The sequence below is a fragment of the Piliocolobus tephrosceles genome, chromosome 3 (assembly GCF_002776525.5).
Source record: "Piliocolobus tephrosceles isolate RC106 chromosome 3, ASM277652v3, whole genome shotgun sequence".
Classification (NCBI taxonomy): domain Eukaryota; kingdom Metazoa; phylum Chordata; class Mammalia; order Primates; family Cercopithecidae; genus Piliocolobus; species Piliocolobus tephrosceles.
The window spans coordinates 178,815,788-178,840,893 of NC_045436.1; the positions used below are offsets into that span (position 1 = coordinate 178,815,788).

At 48.4% G+C, this 25,106-nt stretch overlaps 1 protein-coding gene across 6 annotated transcripts in view; it reads left to right on the forward strand.

Annotated features, from left to right (window-relative positions):
• The window catches only part of TBC1D14 (TBC1 domain family member 14), a 114,012-nt gene that overhangs the window by 83,074 nt on the left and 5,832 nt on the right, over positions 1–25,106 (forward strand). For 3 of the 6 annotated variants that reach the window (XM_026455648.2, XM_026455647.2, XM_026455651.2), the window contains 9 exons: positions 512–630; positions 2,315–2,397; positions 5,056–5,173; positions 7,141–7,247; positions 10,811–10,891; positions 12,628–12,722; positions 16,162–16,233; positions 16,920–17,048; positions 20,113–20,222. In XM_026455648.2, coding sequence (XP_026311433.1) covers positions 512–630; positions 2,315–2,397; positions 5,056–5,173; positions 7,141–7,247; positions 10,811–10,891; positions 12,628–12,722; positions 16,162–16,233; positions 16,920–17,048; positions 20,113–20,222 — 914 coding nt within the window. Of the gene's footprint in view, positions 1–511; positions 631–2,314; positions 2,398–5,055; positions 5,174–7,140; positions 7,248–10,810; positions 10,892–12,627; positions 12,723–16,161; positions 16,364–16,919; positions 17,049–20,112; positions 20,223–25,106 lie in introns of all 6 variants that reach the window. The other 3 variants (XR_003309685.1, XM_026455649.2, XM_026455650.2) reach the window with 3 other exon arrangements.

The following is a 25,106-nucleotide window of genomic DNA, read 5'->3' on the forward strand; positions in this document are numbered from 1 at the left end:
CGCACAGTCATATCATAAAGCAGTGGTCTCAACTTTGGAACTCTAAGACCCCTTTAGGTTGGGCGCAGTGGCTCGCGCCTGTAATCCCATCAATTTGGGAGGCTAAAGCAGGTGGATCACCTGAGGTCAGGAGTTCAAGACTAGCCTGGCCAACATGGTGAAAACCCATCTATACTAAAAGTACAAAAAATTAGCCAGCCATTGTGGTGGGCACCTCTGGTCCCAGCTACTTGGGAGGCCGAAGCAGGAGAATCGCTTGAACCAAGGAGGTGGAGGTTGCAGTGAGCCAAGATCACGCCACTGCACTCCAGCCTGGGTGACAGAGCGGGACTCCATCTCCAAAAAGACCCCTTCAGTCAGCGGCTTTTCCTTCTGAATAGCAGGAAAGATTTTTGGTGAATTGTCCTCGAAATTGGCTTAAAAGAGTTTCATGACAGAACAACTTTCTTGCGTTCTGAGGACTTTATTCTATCTGAATGGACCTGGAGTCATCCTGGTTTCTTTGTCCTAGGAATATGAAGACAAGGCTGGAAGACCTAGCAAGCCACCCTCTCCAAAGCAGAATGTGAGGAAGAATCTTGACTTTGAACCACTTTCCACCACCGCACTCATCCTCGAGGACAGACCAGCGTGAGTTTAAGAGGAATCTCTGTAGAGTGTTTGCTTTAGGAAATAAGTACAACTTGCTAAGCACCTTTTTGTTAGAGAAGAACTAGGGTCAGAAAGGGAAGAAGAATAAGCCAGAAGTACTTCTTATTCCCTATATTAACATGTGTTCTGTAATGATAGTAAATGACCAGTTTGGAAAACTGTCCTGTAGCATAGAAGTTTTGACCAGGATTTTCCATTCAGGTGATTTTTCTTTTTTACTTTAGCATTTAAAAATAAGTTGTCGGCTGGGCGCAGTGACTTACACCTGTAATCCTAGCACTTTGGGAGGCCGAGGCGGGTGGATCACTTGAGGTCTAGAGTTCGAGACCAGCCTGGCCAACATGGTGAAGCCCTGTCTCTACCAAAAATATAAAAAATAGCCAGGTGTGGTGGCGGGCGCCTGTAATCCCAGCTACTCGGGAGGCTGAGGCAGGAGAATCACTTGAACTGGGAGGCAGAGGTTGTGGTGAACCGAGATCCACTCCAGCCTAGGCAGCAAGAGCAAAACTCCATCTCAAAAAAAAAAAAAAAAAGAAGCAGGGTGTCTTCTACTGTTAATTCTTATCCTTGAAAATTTGTGTTGGGGAAAGAAATGGAGGACTGGAAAGTTAGAGGCCATCAGGAAAAGACTCTGCCCTTTGAAGACCAATCGTTTTCATGCTCTGAAAGGTGAACTGGCCGACTCTCCTGTAGCAAGTGGTGGTTGTTTAAAATGTCCCAGTGAATGTGGATCCTGTTGTGTGAGGGACACAGGCAGCCAGACACTCCTGCCCTGCCTTTACCCTAGTGCCAGTACAGTCACAAGCACACTTCTGAAAGAGAGCACGAATTGCATTTTTTAAATGGGTTTTGAAGGTATACCAAGGTGCTTAGAACTAAGGTGCACATCTGTGTATACATAACAAGACAAATGAACCATGTAGCTAGTACAAAATCTGTTCACTTTAAAAATCTGGTCAGGACACGTTGTCATACATACATGTAACAAATGCTGTTAGAGCGCCCTGCTTTCAAGAATTAAGTGTTGACAGTTATTAGGGTATTGCAGTCAAATCAAAGGTTCTTTGGAGTGTGGGGTGAAAATATACCAAAAGATTGTTTATTACTGTTGCAGTTGTGGATAGTTGTTACTTTCTTCCTGCTAATCTTTATCATTCATTTTTTTTTCTTTTTTTCTTTTTCTTTTGAGACGGAGTCTCACTCTGTTGCCCAGGCTGGAGTGCAGTGGCGTGATCTTGGCTCACTGCAACCTCTGCCTTCTGGGTTCAAGCGATTCTCCTGCCTCAGCCTCCCGAGTAGCTGGGACCAAAGGCACTTGCCACCATGCCTGGCTAATTTTTGTATTTTTTAGTAGAGACAGGGTTTCACTGTGTTGGTCAGGATGGTCTTGATCTCCTGACCTCGTGATACGCCCGCCTCGGCCTCCCAAAGTGCTGGGATCGCAGGCATGAGCCACCGTGCCTAGCCCATTCATTTGTTTTGTAGTGAACTTGTTTTTGTAAGAAAGTATTATAAAAGCTTGTGAAAGAACTGTGTAATCTTAAAAAAATGAGTTTTTAGTGTTTGAGCTTTCTATGTTTTAGGAAATTATGTTTCAGGTTTTTTTCTCAAAGACTTTCATGTGGTATTTATAATGGTGAAAACTCGTTTCTTTCCTATCAAGAAATCTCCCAGCAAAACCAGCTGAAGAAGCTCAGAAGCACAGACAGCAGTATGAAGAAATGGTGGTTCAGGCCAAAAAGCGAGGTAATGGGGTTCACACTTGCTGGGTTAGATCAGGCAGCACAGGATTTGTGTCTTTCTGGTTATTTTCTTTTTACTATTTAGAGTCATAGAACCTGAACTTCAGTCATTGAAATTTGTAGTCTTCCAAAAAAAAAAAAAAATGCAAGTGGAAGGCCCCCACAAGTGAAAACAGGGCCGCAGGGTGGCATGGGCGGGCCGCAGGGACTCGGGAACGTTGAGGCAGAGAGGAGAAGCAGTGAGACCGCAGGATTTGCTGGGAGCCTCCCAAGGAGGCCTCTCTCATCCCAGAAGCCCCCAGAGGCTGTCCTGGGTGGGCTGTAAAGCCCCAGGCTTTGGAGCAGGGCGCCTTTGTCTCTCGTGGAAGGTTACTATCCATTCCTGGTAGCTTTATTCAAGAGAAAAGCACTTTGAACTGACGTGAGAAAGGTGACTGTGTAAGATAGAAATACCAGACTACAGAAAGTTTCAGCCATCAATGATATGTACATTTCTTTCCCTCTCTGGGTTGTTTTTTAAATTTCCAAGAAGATGTTTTGATAAAATTCCTTGCAACACTTAAACTCTTTTTCTAGGAGATTTTAAAAATATATAACATGGATGTGAGGGCAGTTTGGCTGTCGTATCTGTCACTCCACTGATCACCAGGGTTGATTTGGCTGATCTGCTAGCTAGCCCGGTGTCCCCTTCCCCACTGGCACTCCATGTGCGTCCCTCCTGAACTGTGTGTTTGGTCAAAGAGAATGACCATCCCCGATAGAGGACCAGTCTTCAGTCAGGGTATATGAGTAGCTGCACTCTGCTGCTGGAGCCTCCAAACAGGCTCCATTCGTAGGAGAATGTACAGTCTGTCAGGCTTCCGAGACTCCAGACACATCCAAATGAGGCACTGCATGTGGCAGTCTGCCTTTCTAAAAATAAAAATAAAAAAGACCAGGCACAGTGGCTCACTCCTGTAATCATGGCACTTTGGGAGGCCAAGGAGGGTGGATCACCTGAGGTCGGGAGTTCGAGACCAGCCTGATCAACATGGAGAAACCCTGTCTCTACTAAAGATAAAAAATTAGCCAGGTGTGGTGGGGTATGCCTGTAGTCCCAACTACTCAGGCGGCTGAGGCGGGAGAATCTCTTGAACCCAGGAAGTGGAGGTTGCAGTGAGCCAAGATCATGCCACTGCACTCCAGCCTGGGCAACAGAGCGAGACTCTGTCTGAAAAAATAAATAAATACATAAAAATATATAACAATGTGGTGTATATGTACAGTGGAATAATATTTGGCCTTAAAAAGGAAGGAAATTCTGGCACATGCGGCCACATGAAGGAATCTTGAAGATACCCTAAGTGAAACCAGTCAGTCCAAACAGGACAAATGATGTGTGATCCACCTCTGTGAGGCCCCTAGAGCAGTCCAACTCACAGAGAGTCGAATGGTGGGTGCCAGGGGCTGGGGAGACAGGGAGTGGGGAGTTAGTGTTTGATGGGGACAGTTTCATTTGGGCCAGTGAGAAAGTTCTGGTGATGGACGGTGGTGTGGTTGTGCAGTAGGAATGTTCTTAATGCCACTGAGCTGTATAGTTAAAATGGTAAATTTGACCACACACAAAAAGAGTATATGTAAATTAAATGCATGGTATTTCTCAGAGTTGCTCTTTGTAGATTAAGAGTAATGCTCAAGGCTGGGCATGGTGGCTCACACCTGTAATCCCAGTACTTTGGGAGACCAAGGCAGGCGGTCAGGGGTTTGAGACCAGCCTGACCAACATGGTAAAACCCCATCTGTACTAAAAATACAAAAATTCCCTTGGCATGGTGGTGGGTGCCTGTAATCCCAGCCACTCAGGAGGCTGAGGCAGGAGAATCACTTGAACCCGGGAGGCGGAGGTTTCAGTGAGCCAAGATTGTGTCACTGCACCGCACCCTGGGTGGCAGAACAAGACATCAAAAAAAAAAAAAAACCAGTGATGTTCGAGCTGTTAGAGTCAGCATGGAGCCTGCATCTGGAAGGGGATAGGGCTAGGAGCACAGGAGGGGCTTCTAGTAATGTTCGGTTGTTTTGATCAGGGTGGTAGTTTCAGGGATTTTTCTGTTTTGTAGTAACTGAATGATGTTCTTTTTTTTCTTTTTTTTTTTTTGAGGCAGAGTCTCGCTCTGTTGCCCAGGCTGAAGTGCAATGGTGCTATCTCGGCTCACTGCAACCTCTGTCACCTGGGTTCAAGCAGTTCTCTTACCTCAGCCTCCCAAGTAGCTGGGACTACAGGCCCCTGCCATCACACCCAGCTAATGTTTGCATTTTTAGTAGAGATGGGATTTCACCACTTTGGCCAGGCTGGTCTCGAACTCCTGACCTCAGGTGACCCGCCCTTCTTGGCTTCCCAAAGTGCTGGGATTACAGGCGTGAGCCACCACGCCTGGTCGACTGAATCATATTCTTCTTTGTGTACTTTCCTGTGTAGATGTTACACTTTGCAAGCTTACTAAAGGGTGGATAACGCCTGACCCTTCTGGAGTCCATCTGGTGCAAAGTGAGCACTGGAGCTGATGCTCGCTCTGCTTCTGGGCCGTTTTCCTGGTGTGTTTGCAGTGTGACAGGAAAATCACCTTGCCTGGAAATGGTCCATATCAGTTAGTAGATCGTTGTTTTTCTAAATTGTGATTTCTAGAGCTGAAAGAAGCCCAGCGGAGGAAGAAGCAGCTGGAAGAAAGATGTAGAGTCGAGGAAAGCATTGGAAACGCTGTGCTCACCTGGAATAATGAGATCTTACCCAACTGGGAAACAATGTAAGACATGGCTCTGGGTGCGGCTGAACTGCAGAGCATTTCTGTCTAGACTCTGTGGGCCACAGCCGTAGTCGTCATAGCCAGCAGTGACAGCCTGGATGCAGCGAGTTGAAGTTGCGTCATCTTCCTCCCCTCTACCCTGGCTCAGCCTGCGCCATCCCTTGCTTGGAGACTGTGATAATCTCTTCTCCTCCCTTCCAGTTCACCTTCTTCTCATCTCCTGAGCCAGCTTCTAAAATATGAGTTGGTGTCACCTCCCTTAACCTAGAATTTCAGTAACTTCCTGTGACTCTCAGTACACAGTTTGAACCCTTAGCTTAGCGGGCAACACCCTTAGTGAGGTGGCCTTCCTTCCTCTGCAGCCTCACCCTCGGATGCCTCTCCTCCGCTTGGATAGAGCCCTCTCCCCCGCTTGGATAGAGCCCTCTCCCTAGGGAGCCCCCCATAGGTGTTGCTGCTTTTAAACCTGGGGCCTCGCATGTTCCAGGCCCCGTGCCCAGAATGCTCTTATCCTGTACCTCCTCAGCCAGCTAACTCCTGTGTGCTCTCCAAAGCTCAGGGAAGACTTTGCTGCACCTACCCTGGCTCTAGGGCCCTGTGGTTCTCTGTGCGCACAGCTGTCTGTTTAGGCCTCTGTCTTCCTCTCTTTGAGGATAGTGACCCCAGTGTCCAGTAGAGTGCACCTGGCAGAGTCTGGCAGCTGCTGCCCTCTTTACATCTGAGGGGCAGCTGTGGGTCTTGTTTTTATTCTTGTGTTCAGAACGGTGGGGGCCGGTGTGCAGGCGGAAGTCCCAGGGCTGCGCACAGAGGCATTTGGGGAGCTTGGATGCTGGCTTCTCTTCTGCTCGTCCCACATGTCAGCACTGCAGGGGTCACACGGCCCTTCTCAGGGTCTCCACTAGGAAAATATGCTCAGAGCATGCTTTTTAAGGCAGTGTCCTCAAAAGGGTTGATGCTGTCAGGAAACACTTTATACCTGTTCTCACAGGGGGTCTAGTAACAAGAACAGAGGTTCTCAGAATGCTTACTGCTCCCACCGAGGGAGACCACTCTGGTCCATCCTACAGGGCTCTGGGTTGGATGTGGTCTGCATGCATTGCATACAGACCCGCAGCAGCTCCCGTTGACGGCACACCGACGCTGCCTGGTGCTGTTCTGGGTGCTTTTGTACTTTATCTCACTTCATCCTCACAGTAGCCCTTGGGTGTAGGTTTCATCCTCTTGACTTTCGAGAGGATGGTGTAGGTTTAGAGAGGACAGATGATTTGTCCAGATTCCGCAGGTAAGAATGGAGTTAGGATGCAGCCTGCTTTCTGCAGCTTCACGCCTGTGCCCCCCACGATGCTGCGTTCAGAGGCACCACGTGGGCCTGGTTTGCCCCGGCTGTTGGCAGTGTGTGTTCCTTGTCCCAGCAGAGCTGAAGGACTCTGTACAGTCCAGAATGTTCTGAGTCAGCAGTTCTTCTCTGCAGTTAGAGCGTGCCAGCTCACATCTGGGCGCTGGGCCTGTATGGGCGGTGCGGCAGCCGTCTGCTGACTCTGCTGGGGTCTGCTTCTGTCTCCAGTGCTGCCGCAGTGCCGCCTGGCACTCCTCACCCACTCTCAGCTATGTGCTGTTCCTGTAGGAGGCCAGGCCATTGCTTTTTCCTGTGTTTTCTGCTCAGAAAGTCCTTCCCATCCTTCATGTGCTCAGGTCATTCAGAACTTGGCTCCAGGGTGTGCCTGGGCCTCCAGTTTGTGGTGTCCCATGCTGTGCTGTGCTCTTTCATACCTGCCACGGCAGCTGCCCAGCAGAAGGAGATTGTTGATTTGATCTTTACAGAGTCCTAAAGTCTAAGCTTTCTGAGGGCAGGGGCTGTGCCTGCTAACAACGGTGCATCCCAGCTCTTGGTGGTTGGGGGCTAGGCACGCAGGTAGACAAATGTCTGTGTAGAACAAACTCAAACTCTTGCTTCCATTTTTGTCCAGGTGGTGCTCTAGAAAAGTTCGAGATTTATGGTGGCAGGGAATCCCTCCAAGTGTGAGAGGCAAAGTCTGGAGCTTAGCCATTGGCAACGAGTTAAATATCACCCACGGTAAGTGGCCTGCATGATCCTGGGGAGTCCACCCCAGGCCCTGTGTCTTCTCTCCTTTTTGCCCTGTTGGAAAGAAAGGCAACCATTGCCATGAATCTGTGTCTTTTGAGACACCAGGAGACTGTATCCTTCAGGAGGGAGGCCTGCGTTTAGTGCTGTGCACTCCAGTTACCTGACAGCTCAGTGCAGGAGCCCTTGAGTAGAGGGAGCGTGGAAGATGGGGCTCAGAGCATCGGGGAGGTGCCTGAGCTTCACGGATCCAAGTCCTAGGAAGGCAAGGCTTGACTGGGAAGTGAGTGTGGAAGGGGCAGGTGGTTCTTGCTGTGAGGGTGTTTGTTGTACTGGGGTGTCTGTTGGTATTTTGTGGGATTTATTTCAGGCAGCCTTGGAGGGGACAACATACTGTTCTGGCACTGGGGTCCTTGGGGCTCTGGGGGTTTGTCAGCTGGGTGAAAACCATGCTCAGTGATCTCTCGCTGTATTGCATCTGCTCAGTTTGCATGTACACCTCCTCCCTCAGATTGAATTCACTTCCCCACATGTCCCGAGCACTCTGCAGCGTGTCCACAGTGTAATAGGTGCGGTGATGAGCCCACAGTCTTCAAATTAAGTGATTAATACTGGCAGCCATTCTTTTCACTTCTGCCTCCCTGCCTGCACTCTGAGTTGTGGAAAGACAGGGCTGCCTTCCTGCTCTTTCTGGGGCCTAGGACCTGCCTGGGGAGTTGATGATGTGGTTTTTATGCTCATGAAGGCCTCGAGTTTAAACGGTTGGTATCTTCGCTCTCTAGTTGGGGTTTTGATTGTTGTTCTTATCTTGACAGGCCAGCTTAGCCTCATCCCAGGTAGGGTCTCCCCTCGCGGAACATCAGCCGGCTGGCTGGTGACTGGCTTCTGTGTGGTGCAGTCCTACAGAGGGACGTGGGGGCCCAGAATTCCCTCTTTTGGCTAAACCCATACCTACCAAAACTTTGTTTTAACTTGTCTGTGTGAGAAGATGAATAACATTTTACTTGTGGAAATGGTTTTTTTAAAGCATCCTCAGAAGTTGAGGTTTAGAGAAATTAACGAGCATTTATTTCTAAGCTCTGTCTCTGCAGATTGGACAGAATGCACAGTCCTTTGTGTGTGTGTTTAATTTTTGCTTCTCACTGATGCCTGGGTGGATTTTATTTAAATTAAAACCTATGGACCATATTGTTTTGGATTGGGCAAAACCGCTGATGAATCAGTTACATGTTTAGACATGAGTCTTAGACATTTATTTGTCCGAACCTTGGTATTGGCTCGATTTGTGTTCATTATGTCCGTCTTGTATTGTGAGCCAGGCAGTGTCAGTGGCCCCCACTAGCACTGGGGCTCAGGAAGCTGGGCCCTCACCTGCTGTGCTCTCTGCCTTTTCACTCTCACCCAGCCTAGGTCTCTGCATGTGGCAGGCCCTTAAGAAATGCCTGCCGTGTGAATGAATGCCGCCTTATTGGGTCCTGCTTAATCTCGGTTTTAATACATCTCCAAGCCAGTGTAAGAACACAAACTTGGTTGCTGAGTACCAAGCATCATATTAGGTTCTTTACTTGTGGATCTTATTTAATATCAACAGTGTGACCTTGACCTCATTTTCCTCTAGAGAAGGCTCAGCATCCTGGAAAGGCTGGGACTGTGCCCAGGTCTCTGGCTCTTGTGTGTGGGGCCAGGACTCTGATCCTAGCCCAGGCTAATCCTAAAGCCCGTGTTCTGACTTGGGGAGCCCCAAGGTTTTGCTCTTGTGGTTGTACAATTGGAAACTTAGTGAAAGTCAACCTAATAGTACTATTAAAACTTCACTTTTAGGGCCTCAGTCAATCTTGTGCTTTGACATTGGAGCAGGGGGTCTGGGAAGAAGGTGTAGTAGCCATCCAGCCTCCAGCATTCCCCAGATACACACCAGTAAAACCAAGGGGGAGAATCCTAAAACTCTTGACACTTTGACCGTTGAACCCCGAGGCTGGTAGCCTGTGTGACTTAACTGTCAAATGTCTCACTTGGGAAGTGATTCCCTGGTGGCCATGGCCACACAATGGTATTCATCCGCCTTTGGCCAAAATGACCACAGCTTGGCCTGCCTCCTAGAGGCCGACAGCAGGTGGAAGTGCCACCAGGTGCATGAGGCACCAGCGCAGAGCAGTGTGGGATTGTCCTGGGAGCATGCATGCTGACTTACTCCTTTGGACACTGATACTATAATAGTGAAACTAGAATTTGGATTACATTTTAATAAAATAGTGGACACTGCCCAGAAGGCAGATGTGCTCTGCTATATTTTCCATAAGTAATTATGGGAAAAATAAAGTGCTCAAAATTCCATGGGTAGCTGCAATTAAAGTCTCAGTGATAGACTAGTGATTGCGTGTAACCTGAGACATCTGGGAGCTGATCAGGACCATCAGAGCCAGAGTAGTGGCAGGTGCAGCGGCTCACGCTTGTCATCCCATCACTTGGGGAGGCTGTGGTGGGGGAAATCACCTGAGGTCAGGAGTCTGAGACCAGCCTGGCCAACATGGCCAAATCCCATCTCTACTAAAAAAAAAAACTTCACCGGGCGCGGTGGCGTGCACCTGTAATCCCACCTATTCAGGAGGCTGAGTCAAGAAAATTGCTTGAATCCGGGAGGCAGAGGTTGCAGTGAGCCGAGATCGTGCCACTGCACTCCAGCCTGGGTGACAGAGCAAGACTCCATCTCGGAAAAAAAAAGAAAAAGCCGGACAACCAGGAAGCAGCTGAGACTGAGACTGGGCTGTGGCGGGGAACAGGGTGCTGAGAAGGAGCTCTGTGGGTTCAGCCTGCACACTTGTCCTTGAAAGAAGAATGGGGCATGGATATGCCCATGGAGGTCTGTGTATGCTAGTGAAGTTGCCTTGTTTAACTATTACCAAACCACCCAAAGAGGCTGTCACAAAAATAAGTTGTGAATATGGTGATTTGGAGGCTGTCATGAGCCTTCTCTGCCAGCAAGAGTCCTGTGTTTTGCAGCTTCTGTGTATTCCTGGGATCTCCCCCACCCCTGCTCCACTGCCAGGCAGCAAGACGAGGAGGCCTGTGCCAGGTGGGGGCAATTGCATCATGTCCTTACCTGAAACCCGATGATTCTCTGCTGGTCCCTCCTTCCCTCCCTCGGTCAGTGAGACATTCATTGACTGGGTTGCTCTGTGTCAGTTCCAGTGCTGTGTGTTTTGGATACAGAGGGAGGGAGAGAGCCTCACCGTCTTGCCCCAGGGATCTTGCGGTCTGGGAGACGCAGTAGACAAGTCACAAAGACCAAAACAAGGCAGTTTTGTGGTTGGGTTGTGTCATAGAAGTAAACAGTGGTGATGTGTGTAATCTTTCTCTGTTTAAGGCTGTGTCTTTAAACAATAAAATTACTTTCAGGCCACGTCGAGGGGAATTGTTGAAGTAGCCTGTGAAGTGTGCATTAAGCCTATTATAGTTGAACTTAAGTATTTGAAGGAAATAATACTGTGTTCTGTGGTGTTTTGATGAACAATACTCACGTGCACATGACACTTACCCAGAGGCTTTTCTTCCAGAGCTCTTTGACATCTGTCTTGCCCGAGCAAAGGAGAGGTGGCGGTCCTTTAGCACGGGAGGCTCTGAAGTGGAGAATGAAGGTAGAATCTCTTCTAAAACCAGCGGGCTGCTGTGGTCAATTACGTTTGTCATTCTTTATTACACAGTGAAGAAAGTTGACCTAACTACGGTTGAGATTGATGTGGATTCATAAAAAGCTCCATGAGAAAAGGGTTCTTTTTTTTTTTAAGCAAAAATTAAAGGTAAAAAACTTTTATAAGAAATTGGCCGAGTGTGGTGGCTCAGGCCTGTAATCCCAGCACTTTGGGAGGCCAAGGTGGATGGATCACCTGAGGTCAGGAGTTCGAGACCAGCCTGGCCAACATGGCGAAACCCCGTCTGTACTAAAAATACAAAAATTAGGCTGGGTGCAAGGGCTCATACCTGTAATCCCAACACTTTGGGAGGCTGAGGTGGGTGGATCACGAGGTCAGGAGTTCAAGACCAGCCTGGTCAACATGGCGAGACCCCATTTCTACTAAAAATATAAAAATTAGCCAGGCATGGTGGTGGGTGCCTGTAATTCCAGCTACTCTGGAGGCTGAGGCAGGAGAATCACTTGAACCCGGGAGGTGGAGGTTGCAGTGAGCCAAGAACGTGCCACTGCATTCCAGCCTGGGTGATAAGAGTGAGACTCTGTCTCAAGAGAAAACAAAAATTAGCTGGGCTTGGTGGTGTGCACCTGTAATCCCAGCTACTCGGGAGGCTGAGGCAGGAGAATCGCTTGAACCCTGGAGGTGGAGGTTGCAGTGAGCCAAGATCTCACCACTGCAGTCCAGCCTGGGTGACAGAGCAAGACTCCCTCTTAGAAAAAAAAAAAAAAAAGAAAGAAAGAAAGAAAGAATTAGAACATTCCAGTTCCTGAGAGGTGTTTGTGTCCTAACATGCAGGAGGGCCGGTCATAACCAGTGTCACTCCTTTTAAAGTTTTTCACGTGACTTCCAGTAGCCTGGTGTCTGGGATTAGTTGAATACTGTCTTATAGAGGAGCTCAGAATTCCAGAGACGAGAACACTGCATGTTTGCTAGATTATGCCTTTAGCATTTTCCATAACCCACAAGAATGATTACTTCTGTTGGTTATTCTGTTGGTTATGAAGTACATGATTTTACTGATCATTTTTACAGTCTATTTGGTATTGGAATTCAAAAAAGCATAAAGCAAATTATTTATGATTACTTGTTAGAAATATTATACACTGGCTGGGCACAGTGACTCGTGCCTATAATCCTAGCACTTTGGGAGGCTGAGGTGGGCAAATCACTTAAGGTCAGGAGTTCAAAACCAGCCTGGGCAACAAAGAAAGACCCTGTCTCTACAAAAAGATAAAAGAAAAAAGAAATATCAAACGAGTGTAATACCGCAATCGTTTCTACATCTAGTGAGTTTACACTGAAGATGTTAAAGATGTGTGACGTGTGTGTGCGCATGTATTTATGCTTGGAGTTTCTTTGTGTTTATTCTCCTACTTGTCCTTGCTTTCCACTGATTGTTATTGGTGAGAGGTATTACGTCAGATTTTGATATCAGATGCTAGAAAATACCTAATGAATATCTGATATCTAATCTAGAACTAGCTGGTGCTATGTTCTCTAAGAAACCCTGCAATCTGTTAAATACTCTGAAGCTGCACTGTGAGTCAAGATGTGATTACGTCAGTGTGTTTCTGAAGAACTTTTTTGCGTCTTTCGTTCTTGTAAAACTTCAGAGGCTCATAATTAATTGTCCTACATTCGTGCCCTTGAGGAATGTAATGATTTTTGGCATCTTTTGACAGATGCTGGTTTTTCAGCAGCAGACAGAGAAGCCAGTCTGGAGCTTATTAAACTGGACATTTCTAGAACGTTTCCTAATCTCTGCATTTTCCAGCAAGTAAGTAGGTGGTGACTTGTTGCTTTCAAGTATGTTTTGTCTAAAATTCATAGATGCTGAACTGCGTATATTTGTTGTCAAGTTTGAAAGGTACTTGGGTTTTTGTGGGTGTTAGGAGGTAGGGTGGATGTTACTGTTAAATACATTTAGACTTTTAAAAATCAGTAACTGATCCTTTCCAACAAATATTTACTATGTCCATACTTGTGCTCCAAAAGATGATTCTGTCTTCCTCTTGAGATACGTGTCTCAGGGCCCTCTGGTCTGAGAGGGTCGCCATGGGTGGCTCTGGCTCTGTCTGCTGGCACTTTCCTGGACACTCCTCTGTTCTCAGGACTGTGTGTAGCAGTCTGCGCTCAGCAAGGCCATGGCGGTGTGATGGGCTTCGGCTCAGATGAGCCCAGTGCAGTGAGCCCGTGTGAGAAAGGGAAATCCCTGGCAACCAAGGTGGGTGACCAAGCCAGGGTGACAGATTTCTGAGCAGGTGGACCAGGAGAACGGTACAGCTGAGGGACAGAAGCCGGCTGTGGGAGATAGGACAGGCTCCTTGGGCGGCAGGAAGAGCAGAGCAGAACCTCCTTGTGGGCATCTGAGCGCAGGACAGGGCTGCCAGCAGTAGGTTGTGGGGTTATCTGAGCTGAACTCTTTAGAGACCTTCTATTCTTTGAGCCAGCAGACATTGATCTGGGGGTCTTTTGACCCCTTTCTTATCTGTAACGGGTTTTTGCGGCAGGGGGGCAGTTCTTGCAGAATACCTCTGCACCTGTCCCTCATCTGTTCTCACTGCCTTTACTCAGTCAGGTTCTCATCTTTGTGGATTTCCATGTGGGTCTTCAGAAATTTTTTCAGAAGAGGAAAGAGAGGGAATCTACAAAGCTACCAGCAGCCTTGGTCCTGGTGTCTGGTGCGTGAGCCTGATGGGCACCCCACTGGCTTGCAGTAGGCGGTTGACTTAGCTGAGAGCCTGTTTCCTGGAACCCTGCTTCTCCCACAGGGCAGATTTTAGCTTCTCTGCCCTTTTCCCCCACTTCGTCTCCATAGGCCTCAGTGCACTCCCTGCTTTGCAGCCCCTGCGTCGCTCTCTTGGAGCTGCTCCTGTTTCTTGCTCTTAGAGGGAAAAGGCTTTCTTCCCCCCAGCCCAAAAGGCCCTTCCCCACCCTCCACCCACGGTTCACGTGCCCCCTTACCAGGCTGTCCAGGAGAGGCGGCTTTCTAGAAAGGAGTTTCACCTTTGATTTCAAACAATTTGGGCTTTAATCACAGAATGCCTTCTCACTAGCTTTGGGCAGATCCATCTTTTTGAGCCTTGGTTTGTTCATCTGTAATATAGGATGATCATACCAGCCTAACAGGGCCGTTGACAGTACTTGGCTTGTTGTTATTAAATCTCTTTGAACGTAATTTGAAACTAAAAGAACTAAATCCAACCAGAGGTCAAAGAGCCATATCCTGCCAGGTGGCTGCAGAAGTGTGTGATGGAAGAGGTGGTGGGTAGAGGCCAAAGAAGTCTCTTTCCAGGTCCAATGTAGGGACCTCTCAGCCCTGGTAGAAAGTAGCTTAGTAACCTTTCTAATGAGCAGAGATTGAGTTTGCTAAAAAGAAAGCAAAGAACAGTTGAGGGGAAGAGTGGGGGAACTGAGATGTCCAAAAGCAGTTAAGGTCATTTATTATTTTTTCTTTTTTGAGACGGAGTTTCGCTCGTTGCCCAGGCTGGGGTGGAGTGGCACGATCTCGGTTCACTGCAACCTCCACCTCCTGGGTTCAAGCGATTCTTTTGCCTCAGCCTCCCAAGTAGCTGGGATTACAGGTTGCCCACCACCATGCCTGGCCAATTTTTGTATTTTGGGGAGAGAAGGGGTTTCACCATATTGGCCAGGCTGGTCTCGAACTCCTGACCTCGTGATCAGCCCACCTCGGCCTCCCAAAGTGCTGGAAATACTTAGGCGTGAGCCACGGCGCCCAGCTGCATCATTTTTTTCATTTAAGAAATGACGTTTAGCACCGAAGTGAGATGGAAGGATTGAAATTACAACGGTAGAAAACCTTTGAAGTTAAAAACATTTAGCTTTAAGAGAAGTTCAGGCCGAGCGCGGTGGCTCAAGCCTGTAATCCCAGCACTTTGGGAGGCCGAGACGGGCGGGTCACGAGGTCAGGAGATCGAGACCATCCTGGCTAACACGGTGAAACCCCGTCTCTACTAAAAAATACAAAAAGCTAGCCGGGCGAGGTGGCGGGCGCCTGTAGTCCCAGCTACTCTGGAGGCTGAGGCAGGAGAATGGCGTAAACCCGGGAGGCGGAGCTTGCAGTGAGCTGAGATCCGGCCACTGCACTCCAGCCTGGGCGACAGAGCGAGACTCCGTCTCAAAAAAAAAAAAAAAACAAAAAAAAGAGAAGTTCAGTGTGATGCTCTTATTTTCTTATTTAGCCTTGGCCTGGATAAAACTTTGTTATAGTCACACTGGTCCTTAGACTGGCATTTGGTGCCACTGCAGACCCTCACTGCCACCCTAGCCCTGGATGTTGTCATTTTCACCCTCTCATTGCTATTTTTCCTTTTGTTCCTCTGTGATTTGGAACTGTCTCTTCTTTTACTTAGCTCTTTTCACATGCTAGAATATGGTGGTCTGGGCCATGGCATTCTTTTGTAAGCCACCTGTGGTCACCTGTGGAGTGACTTCTTATCTCTCACCATGTGTGATTTTTATTCCTTGTGTTAAATGTAGGTACCTGGTAGACATAGACCGTAAGTGTTTGGCACTGAACCTGTCCTTTTGTAGTATCTTCTTACATGCTAACTTCAGCATGAGGCATCTCTGCTCTTTCTTATGTGCTCCATTGGGAAAAAAATTCCAGCACTTTAATTTTTGGAAGCAGTTATAAGAGCAAGTGGAAATGTTAGAGGGGTGGAAGAGCTGGGAGAATGTTTAAACAAAATGGTAGCCACCAGGACTTAGAAGAGAGTATTTCCTCAACTTGCCATTCAGAAAACCAACAGAAACAAGGAGAGTGATAAGCCTGGGAAGAGAGGCAGAAAGGATAGTCAGGATGTGGGGCACAGTGGGAGACGACCTGAGTGACACTGAGCAGTCACCTGCTTTGAAGAGTCCCCGGATACCTGGCTCTCCTGGTGGACTTGGAAAGGGAACACAGTTATACAGCAGGAGCCAAATAAAGGATATTTGTCTGGGGTGGTGCTCCTGCCTGGCCCTCCAGCTTCTTTTCAGTGCAGTTTCATAGCGTGAGCTGCAGACTTCCCTAGCTGTGAATGGGTGATTTGTTAAATTCCATATGCATATAGAGCTGCTGGCATCATGCTTGGCATATTTCATAATGCTGAAAATAGCAGGAGTGGCAGTGGCAGCAGTAGTAGTATCAGATGTTCTTGTGAGCACTAACAATCCTTATGCATGTGTTGTTTTTGCTGTGTTGATCCTTTTAGGGTGGTCCATATCATGACATGTTGCACAGTATTTTGGGCGCTTATACTTGTTACCGACCAGATGTGGGTTATGTAAGTGAAGTTTCTCAGTATTTTATAATATTATTATCTAAAAGGGAAGTCAGATACTGTCCAGCGCATGTTAGCTGCAAATGTCAACCCAGTGCCTTCGTTTTTGCCGAGGAGTATGAAAAGTCTTGTGGTAAGTGAGTTGACTCAGTTTCCTCTTAAAGAAATTGAGCTGTCATGGCTGCTCTGGGGCATTAATCACATTTTAATCGAATGCAATTTTTATTTTTGGCATGTGACTTTTTCCCAACATTAAATCAAAGAAGACTTAACCATGTTAAAAGCAGCAACCATTAAAACACTGCTGATACTTCTGTGGCTTCGCGGATGTGTGTGCGCACGCATGGTTTGGTCTTAAGCTTATTGAGATAGATACACGTGTGTACAGCAGCGGGACACTGGACACAGGAAAGGGCAGTATTTCAGATGCTGTGGGCCTAAGAGGGCTGGTTTAGGGTTTTCCATTTGGGGGATAGGAGCAAGGGTGGGGACTGCAGGAGAGCAGGCCAGGTGGCTGGGGTGGCAGAGTGGTGGTTCTGAGTGAGGGCAGTTCAGCGCTGGGTGCCGGTGGAGTGGGGCGGCTCTGGGGACCCTTCTAGTATGAGGGCGGTAGGTTTGTTTTTGCTAAAGTGAGCGTGCTGCGGTGACCCTGTGGCCACTGTGATTTTAACGTGCCTTTCCTTTCTTAGGTCCAGGGCATGTCCTTCATAGCAGCAGTGTTGATCTTGAACTTAGATACTGCAGATGCCTTTATTGCTTTTTCTAACCTTTTGAATAAACCCTGTCAAATGGCGTTTTTCAGAGTGGACCATGGCCTTGTGAGTATCCTCTGTGTTCGGGCCCTGGGTACTGTGTGTTTAAATGTCAAGAGTTGCTTACTCGTCTGCGTTTTCAGTGGAAAAACAGAATATATTTTCCCTCCGTGGAGAGATGTTTAGAGTAAGCAGCACTGCAAGGTGGAGGGTGATTTCGAGCAGTGTATTGCATGGAAGCTTAAAAAGACATGGTTAGTAACCATATGTCTGGGTTTCTTAATACGTTCTCTCAGAAAAACAGTACCTGGATTTTGGAAAATGTATTCTTTTAATGAAGGAAGAAGTGTGGCTCCTGCTTAAGCACACATACTTGGTGTCATAAAGTCACAGCTTGCTGGCAGTGCCCACGTTTGGACCTGTGAGGTAGAACACGTTGTAACCGAGCTGTGTTGCTGCTCATCATCACCCTGCTTTGTGAAGCATACCCACACTCGGGAGAAAGGAGACACGTTGAAGACCATACTCCTTTAGTGTTTGAAAGGCAGCCATTTGTTTAGTGGAGTGTTCTAGTCTTTATGACACTGCATAAGTGGGAGGTGGTGACAGTGTGGGGTCGGGCTTACGTGCCTCCCAGATAAGCCCTCTGCACCATTCAGGTGCGGAGATGAAGCTCAGAGTGAAGGGACTCTTTCAAGGCATGCATTTGGTAAATGGAGGAGCTGAGATGTGAATCCATTCTGGTTCCTAAGCCTTTGTTCTTTCTGTAGCGTAGACGTCACCAATTTAACAAGCCCATCAGCTTTTTTTTTTTTTTTTTTTTGACAGAGTCTTGCTCTGTCGCCCAGGCTGGAGTTCAGTGGTGCAATCTCAGTTCACTGCATCCTCTGCTTTCTGGGTTCAAGCGATTCTCATGTCTCAACCTCCCTAGTAGCTGGGATTACAGGTGTCTGCCACCATGCCCAGCTAATTTTGTGTATTTTTAGTAGAGATAGGGTTTTGCCATGTTGGCCAGGCTGGTCTTGAACTCCTGACCTCAAGTGATCCATCCGCCTCGGCCTCCCAAAGTGCTGGGATTACAGGCGTGAGCCACCACGCCTGTCCATCATTGTCTTGATTTGCTGATAATTATTACCAGTACTTCAAGACTAAAATGATCTAATAGTTTAGATCATCTAGAGAGTATTTCTTCCTTGATATCTTAAGGTTTACTGAGTATGTCTTGCTCAGATAGTACATACATAAAGTATTTAGAAGCTGTTGGTAAATTTGGTAGCTGTTACTGGAACTATAAATTGGCAGAGTCCTTTTGAAAGACAACTTGGTATTAAGTATCAATAGCTGTAAATAGCATTGGTGTGCAGTTCTGCTCATAAGAATCACTTCTAAGAAAGTCATAAATGTGGACAAAGCATTATGCACAAAGATAGTCATGACACACTTATCTACAATTGTAAAGGTGAGGACCGCTGAAAATAGGGTTAGGAGAATGCAGAATGGTCAATTAAATTTGGTAAGTGATCAGTAGTGATGCTCGCAAAGAACTGCATTGTGAGAAAGTGTTCAAGATGTTAATTTCTTCAGTGTATGTAAGAGAAAACATAAACTATAGTGACTATTGTATTTGACAATAGAAGGAAATAGGCCACAAAATTCCTAGTGTTTATGGATTGTTGAATGATAGATTAATAGTGTTTATGTGTTTCCTAAGTTTTCTACAGTGAGTGTTTACAGGTATGACTTTCATAATCAGGTAAAAACTTACCTTTCCACGAAAAGTAATGGTCAGAAATGGAAAATAAATCTTGAGGAAGCGTTCTTACTCTTGAAATAACTCATTGACACAGTATATATTGGCCTTATGTTGCTTGTGATACTAATTCCTGGAAATAATTCCCGCATGTAAATTTAATTTTATCTTTTTATAAATAAATGATTCCCATCTAAATTTCTGCTGATTTTGAAGATAAGACCCCAGCTTTCTCTTTGGAAACGTGATAGAAATTGTGCTTAGGAATCGTGGCTTGTATTTTTAAGGAGAAACCATGGAGTCGTAGTGTTGAGTGGGATCCTCATGACAGCAGCAGGTTTTCTCCCTGGCAGCGCCGCTGAGCTTAGGGCTGTGTGACTCTGCCGGGGGATGTCCTGTGCGCTGGAGGATGCTGAGCAGCTTCCCGGCCTCCACATCCCTGTGCCAGCAGCACCTGCCCCCGGTTGTGACGACCAGAAGTATCTCTAGACATTGACCAGTGTTCCCTTAGAGGCAAAACCACTCCCTTTTGGGATCCACCGTCTACAGTACAGCCCCTCCTTCAGATACGCAGACACCAGAGTTGTGATCTGCCCCCAGGCGCCCAGCTGGCGAGCACTGGAGCAGAACTGGGCCACCATCAGACGGGTGCTGCTCCCAGTCCAGTCGGAGTTCTTTCTGCTCTCAGCACTGCTTCCCAGCTTTGTATGTTTCGTTTCCTTAAAAAACTCAACCGTTGAAAAGCAAGTTCCATAAACTATGGACTGTAACGCCCTCCTTTCCTCCTTTCCCTGTAGCGTTTCTCCCTCGTTGCATTCAAAGGTGTGCGTCTGTCCGCTGGAGCGGTGCTACCCTTGACTCAGACATGAGTCGTGTAGCCCCCTGCAAGTGCTAGGGGTTGGACGAGGCATGCGTGCTTTTCCAGATACTTTTCCACAGTTCATACATTCCTGGTTTTAGGATGGAGTGAGTCTGTACAGGCTCCACCTTTTCCACAGTTCATACATTCCTGGTTTTTAGGATGGAGTGAGTCTGTACAGGCTCCACCTTTGCAGCAGGGCAGGCATAAATTCATTCCCAGTTTTACCATGAACGAAGCCTGTGCCCTTATTTGGCAAGTTCTGTAACTGCTTTGGGTTTCAGTTCCCTTTTCTATGAATTGAAGAAGATGAAGTGTAGCCATTGATGTTGTTGTGAAGATTAGAAATAGTGCTTGTTTATAATTTGTGTAGTACCTGCAGTAAGTTGCCATTCAAAATGTATTAGTAGTTACGTAAGAAGGTAATTGTTAGAATCTAAAGATATACATATATTGACTTTTTTTGTAAACTGGAAACTTGTGCAGATAGTTTCTGAGTAAATTTCATATTATCTCCCTAGATGTTGACTTATTTTGCTGCATTTGAGGTATTCTTTGAAGAAAATTTGCCGAAATTGTTTGCCCATTTCAAGAAGAACAACCTAACTCCAGATATCTACCTAATTGATTGGTAAGACTGGCTTTTCCCTGTGTTTTCACAGCATTTCTCAGCCCTTGCCTGTTCTTCACTCTCTTCTCTGCCCACTTCTTCACGGCCCGGCTGAGTCCTCATGTCCTGCTCTCCAGCCTTTCCTCATGTCCCTGCCCCTGAGTTTTGTTTCCATCAGTGCCTCCGCCTGGCCCTCCTGAATTCCCTCAAGGGGAGAGATGGTGTCTTGGGCCTGTTTGTTTCCAGAGTGCTGTCCATTCCTTAAAAGGACCAAACACCAGGTCTGTGCAGGCTCTTGCCAGGTATAGAGGTGGCCTGAGGAGCAAGGCCAGTGCTTGCCTGTCAGGAGCTCGTGGCTTGTGGGAGACACGTGTGTCCGTGGGCACTGTCCACGTGAGATGAGTGCTGTCTTGCAAGGCAGGAGGTCCCGGACCCAGTGCAGGGGTCGGAGTACACGGACCGAAGGTGACCAGCGCATGTGCCATTCCAGAGTCCGCGGGCACTAGCCAGGTCCAGTGGGGTAGAGGCTGAAAGTAAAGGGCAGAGGACCGCAGGCGATGAGATTGGGAGGCCAGGTCACGGTGGCTCTTAGACCTGAGCTCTGGAGCTTGGGCAGGATTGCAGGGCCGGGGGAGTGGCAGAGGCTGCTGCTTATGATGAGGGTGGGGCACATCCAGCTGTGAGTTTTAAGTTACCTGGGAGGCAGGAGAGTCTGGGAACAGAGAGACAAATTAACGGGGAAAAAGCCAAAGTAGGTGGAGAGAAGGCCCCATGGAAATATTGTGGGTATGTCGAGAACCTGGTCAGTTCCTGACTGCGGGTTGGGAAAGGGGTTTGCCGCTGCCTTCAGCTGAAACCAAAGACAAAGGGAGAAGATTTGGCCAGGGCAGTTAGCGGATTTGTCTTCAGACGGGTGATTTTGAGGTGCCTGTGGGACGTGTAAGTAGAGGCATCCTGAGACAGACAGATATGAGGATTCTGAGAGGTCTACGCAGCAGCAGTAGGCCAGGCAGGTCTTCATGCCGTGGTGAAAGGGGCTGCTGAGGATGGAGTGTGGCTGTTAGCCCGGAGAGCACCGTGTTTGAGGGCCAGGTAAGAGGGCTGGGAGACCTGTGCATGGAAGGGAGCAGCCTCTCAGGTCACGCGGTGGGAAGAGGGTGCCTCCGGGATCCAGCAGCCCCAGCCCAAACCTAGCTTCTCCCATTATTGCCTTGTGGCCGTGGGGATGGCTGTGAAGCCCTTCTGAGCTCCCGGTTCCTTATCTGGAGACGGCGGGGATTTACCCCACACGGTGCTGCCAGGTGACCGTGTGTCGCCACCCGACTCAGAAGGGGTCCACAGAGGCAAAGAAGGTACTGTTCGACCAGAAAGGCGTGTTCCGCTAAATCGTACGGTAAATGTACAGCCACTGTGGACGGAGAGCTGGCTGGTCTGGTTTTGTCGTTGCCCACTTTCTTCAGCAGAAGGGAAGGTAAAAATTCAAGTATCGTTTGAAAGGAAGCTGACCCCTGAGCTGAAGCAGACTTGTCTGTGCCATTAAGAGTAGGCCTTTGGGATTCTTGGTGTGTTGCTTCCGTCCTAAACCCTGGACGGTTCTCACTCTGCTGACCTTTGCCATGAAGGCCGAGGGGTTTGGAGGTTGAATCTTGTAGCTGACGCCACAAGGCGCTGGTGACTGAGGACAGGGAACGTGGGGCCGTGAGCAGCCCTGGCAGGGATGCTGGGCTGGCCTGCCTGGCTGTGCTGGATAGAAGTGTTGAGGGTCTGCTTCAAAGGGCACCTTTATTCAGCAAATGGTGATTTTCTTCACACCTGTAAACACAAAGCTCCTGCACAGGCCGCCCCACCGTGTTCATTTGACTGTGAGCCCTGCCCCTCAGACTCCTGTCCAGAGCCTGTGGTACTGGAGGACGGGAGAGCATCCAGGCAGGACCTGAGCCTTCAGCTTCTCCCTTAATCTGTTTTAGGGCTTCTGATTAGCTTCTTAGGATTCTAGGCTGAAAGTCAGGAGTGTCTTTCAAAGTTTTCCCACCTTTACTCGCAAAAAGAAATGCGTTTTAAATTGTGACCCAATGTGTGCAGAAACTTAACACGTATATGTGCTGGGAACAGTGGTTTCATGACCCAGTACCTAACCCTGCCTGTGTGAAGCCTTCTGAAATACTGTACTCTGTTCTGTTTATTCCAGAAAATGCTAGGGATAATCTGCTTTCGTTGCCTCCACAATCCACTGGCTGTTGGCTGGGTCATGCCTGGCAGTGTGAAAAGTACAGGCCTGGAGAATATTGCTGTCTGCTTCTGTCCCAGCCTGAAGATGGTTGTAATCCATGTAGGGGCAAAGACAAAGGGCGCCCGCATTTATTGACTCGAGTGCTTCTCACACATGCTATCATTGAACCCTTGGAACAACCTCTCCAAGCGCAGTGTAACACTTGTGTTTCATAGATGAAAAAAACTGAGGCTCAGGGCCGGGTGCACTGGCTCATGTCTGTAATCCCAGCACTTTGGGAGGCTGAGGTGGGCAGATCACTTGACTTCAGGAGTTCAAGACCAGCCTGACCAACAGGGCGAAACCCCATCTCTACTAAAATACAGTAGTTGGCCGGGCATGGTGGCACGTGCCTATAATCCCAGCTACTCAGGAGGCGGAGGCACAAGAATTGGATTTCAACCCAGGAGGCAGAGGTTGCAGTGAACCGAGATCACACCACTGCACTTCAGCCTGGACGACAGAGTGAGCCTCTCTCTCCAAAACAAAAAACAAATACAACAGGCTCAGAGAGGCAGAGTGCCTTGGCCAAGGTCCTGATGCCAGCCAAATGCAGAGCTGGAGTTCAGACTCAGGTCTACCTGGCTCTAGAGCTGTGCACTTTCCCTTAGAGTCCTTTCTAAGGGGGTTTGTGTAAGGCAGTGTCACCCGTAAGATGGGTCCCATAGTTCCGGTTCCAGAGACAAGACCATCGTGTTGAGTGTCGAACACGGGCTGGACTGTCTAATGAGCAGTGAGGCAGAGTGAAAAGGAAATGGTAAGGGTTCTTCACTGCTGAGGCCTTTGTGCTGTGAGCTGGTTGTGAATGCTGTCCACTGTGCTTTGATGAAGCCTCCACAGGCCTTATTCTGAAAGTGCTGACTGTGTTCTAGGATAAGCACCAGCTAGGATACAGTCTGTATTTGCAGTTCCAGTACAAGGTTAGGCATATAGAAAGGCCTTAGTAAATATTTAAGTTGAGCTAAGCACAGGAAAGCCATGTATTCATGATTTATTCCCTGAGTCAGCATTTATTGGTGGTCCGCAGTGATTCAGGCTCCTTGTTGGGTGCTTGCAGTTAGGTGAAAGGTCAGATCAGGAATAGGGTGGGCAGTGGGGAGGAAGCAAAGGGGAAGAACAGACTTTACATAGGACCTGTCCTAGAAGCTGCCATTTCAGAAGCACTGGTCACTGTGGTCTTCAGTGTTCAGGAGCAGGTGTACCTATTTCTGGGCGCAGAAGAAGTCACTGAGACCCACTTCTCAATGTCACAGCCGTGGTGTGAGGGCCAGGTCGGTCTGCCCTTGGGCCTTTGCTTTTTCTGCTGCATCAGGCCACCTTTCCCAGAGCCACGTCCACACCCATCACAGCCGGGCCTGCCTCCACATTGTGGGGCTGCACTGTGCCTGGGGGGTATAAAGCATGCTAAGTTCCAGGGCTCAGCAGCTAACTGCCTGAGCAAGAGAGCCTTCCTCCTGCTCGTGGCAGGGACTGCAGGGCCTTCGGGTGTGGCCAGCTCAGCCTCCTGGGTGGGCTTAGTGGGTACATTAAAATGGCTACACCTGGGGTCAGAAAAATCTCCTGTCCTGCCACACTGCCTGCAAACCAAGCCTGCTTCCCACCGCCCCAGCTCCACCCACACTCCGAGGGTGCCCACTGTTGGTTGCTGTCCCTGTGGTAAAGCTTCAGGAGTGATCTCTGTGTTCCCAGTGCCTGGCCCCATGCCCGGCTCAGTGTTCCTGGGTCAAAGAGTGTGTCTGTGCCTGAGGGTCGCCTTCCTGGGCTTAAAGTCGGGTGCCTGTCCCTCCTCCGGTGTACGCTGTACACTGCCTAACCGGTAGCTCGTGAGGAGTCAGGGCTGAGGATTCGCTTTCCTGCCAACACCGCCTTCCTGGCCCTTCTTTAGTTGTGACTTGCCACTCCCCACGATGAGGCACGCGGTCAGAGCAGGGGCCCTCAGCTGTCTCGTCTTCCTACGGAGTTTTCAGTGTTTCAACTGTCAAAGATCTACATTTTGTAGGAGGACTGACTTTAGGTCATTTCACTTCTGAAAATACTTCCTATTGCCGTCCAGTGGCAGAATTAGCTAGAGGGGTGAGTGGGCTTTATAATAAACAATCTCGAGCTAGCAGAAGCAGCAGGGACTGCATTCCACGTTCCAGTTAGCACTTCTGATATGGTGTTTAATGATCCTTGGAGATCCTGTCATTGCCTCGAGTTTCTACCTTAAAGGAACGGTTCAAAGGGAGTGAGTGTTGGGAGGTTTCCTTTTCCACTGCCTCTTGCACTTGGGTCATCTCTGGCTCTTCACTTCTGGGGTACAGGTTGCCCCAAGAGCGCCTTAGGAGCTGGGAGCATCTTGCTGAGCACGTCTGGCATAGGCTGGGTCTTTATGGGCCTCTGGAGGAGGGAGGAGTGTCACCTGCCTATGCTGGGGACTTGCAGGGAGGGGCGTAGCCTGTGTGTTGTGGGCACACCCTGGCCTGGCTGAAGTGGGAGCCCGCATTCTCAACACGGTGCTCACGATATTTGCTTCACGTCTGCTGGCCCCTGCCAAGTGCTGGGACAGAAAGACTGGAACACCTCTGGGCTCAGGGTGGGGAGGACTCTGGGGCACAGAGGTGGATAGTGAACCCCGCTGGGCTCAGGGTGGGGAG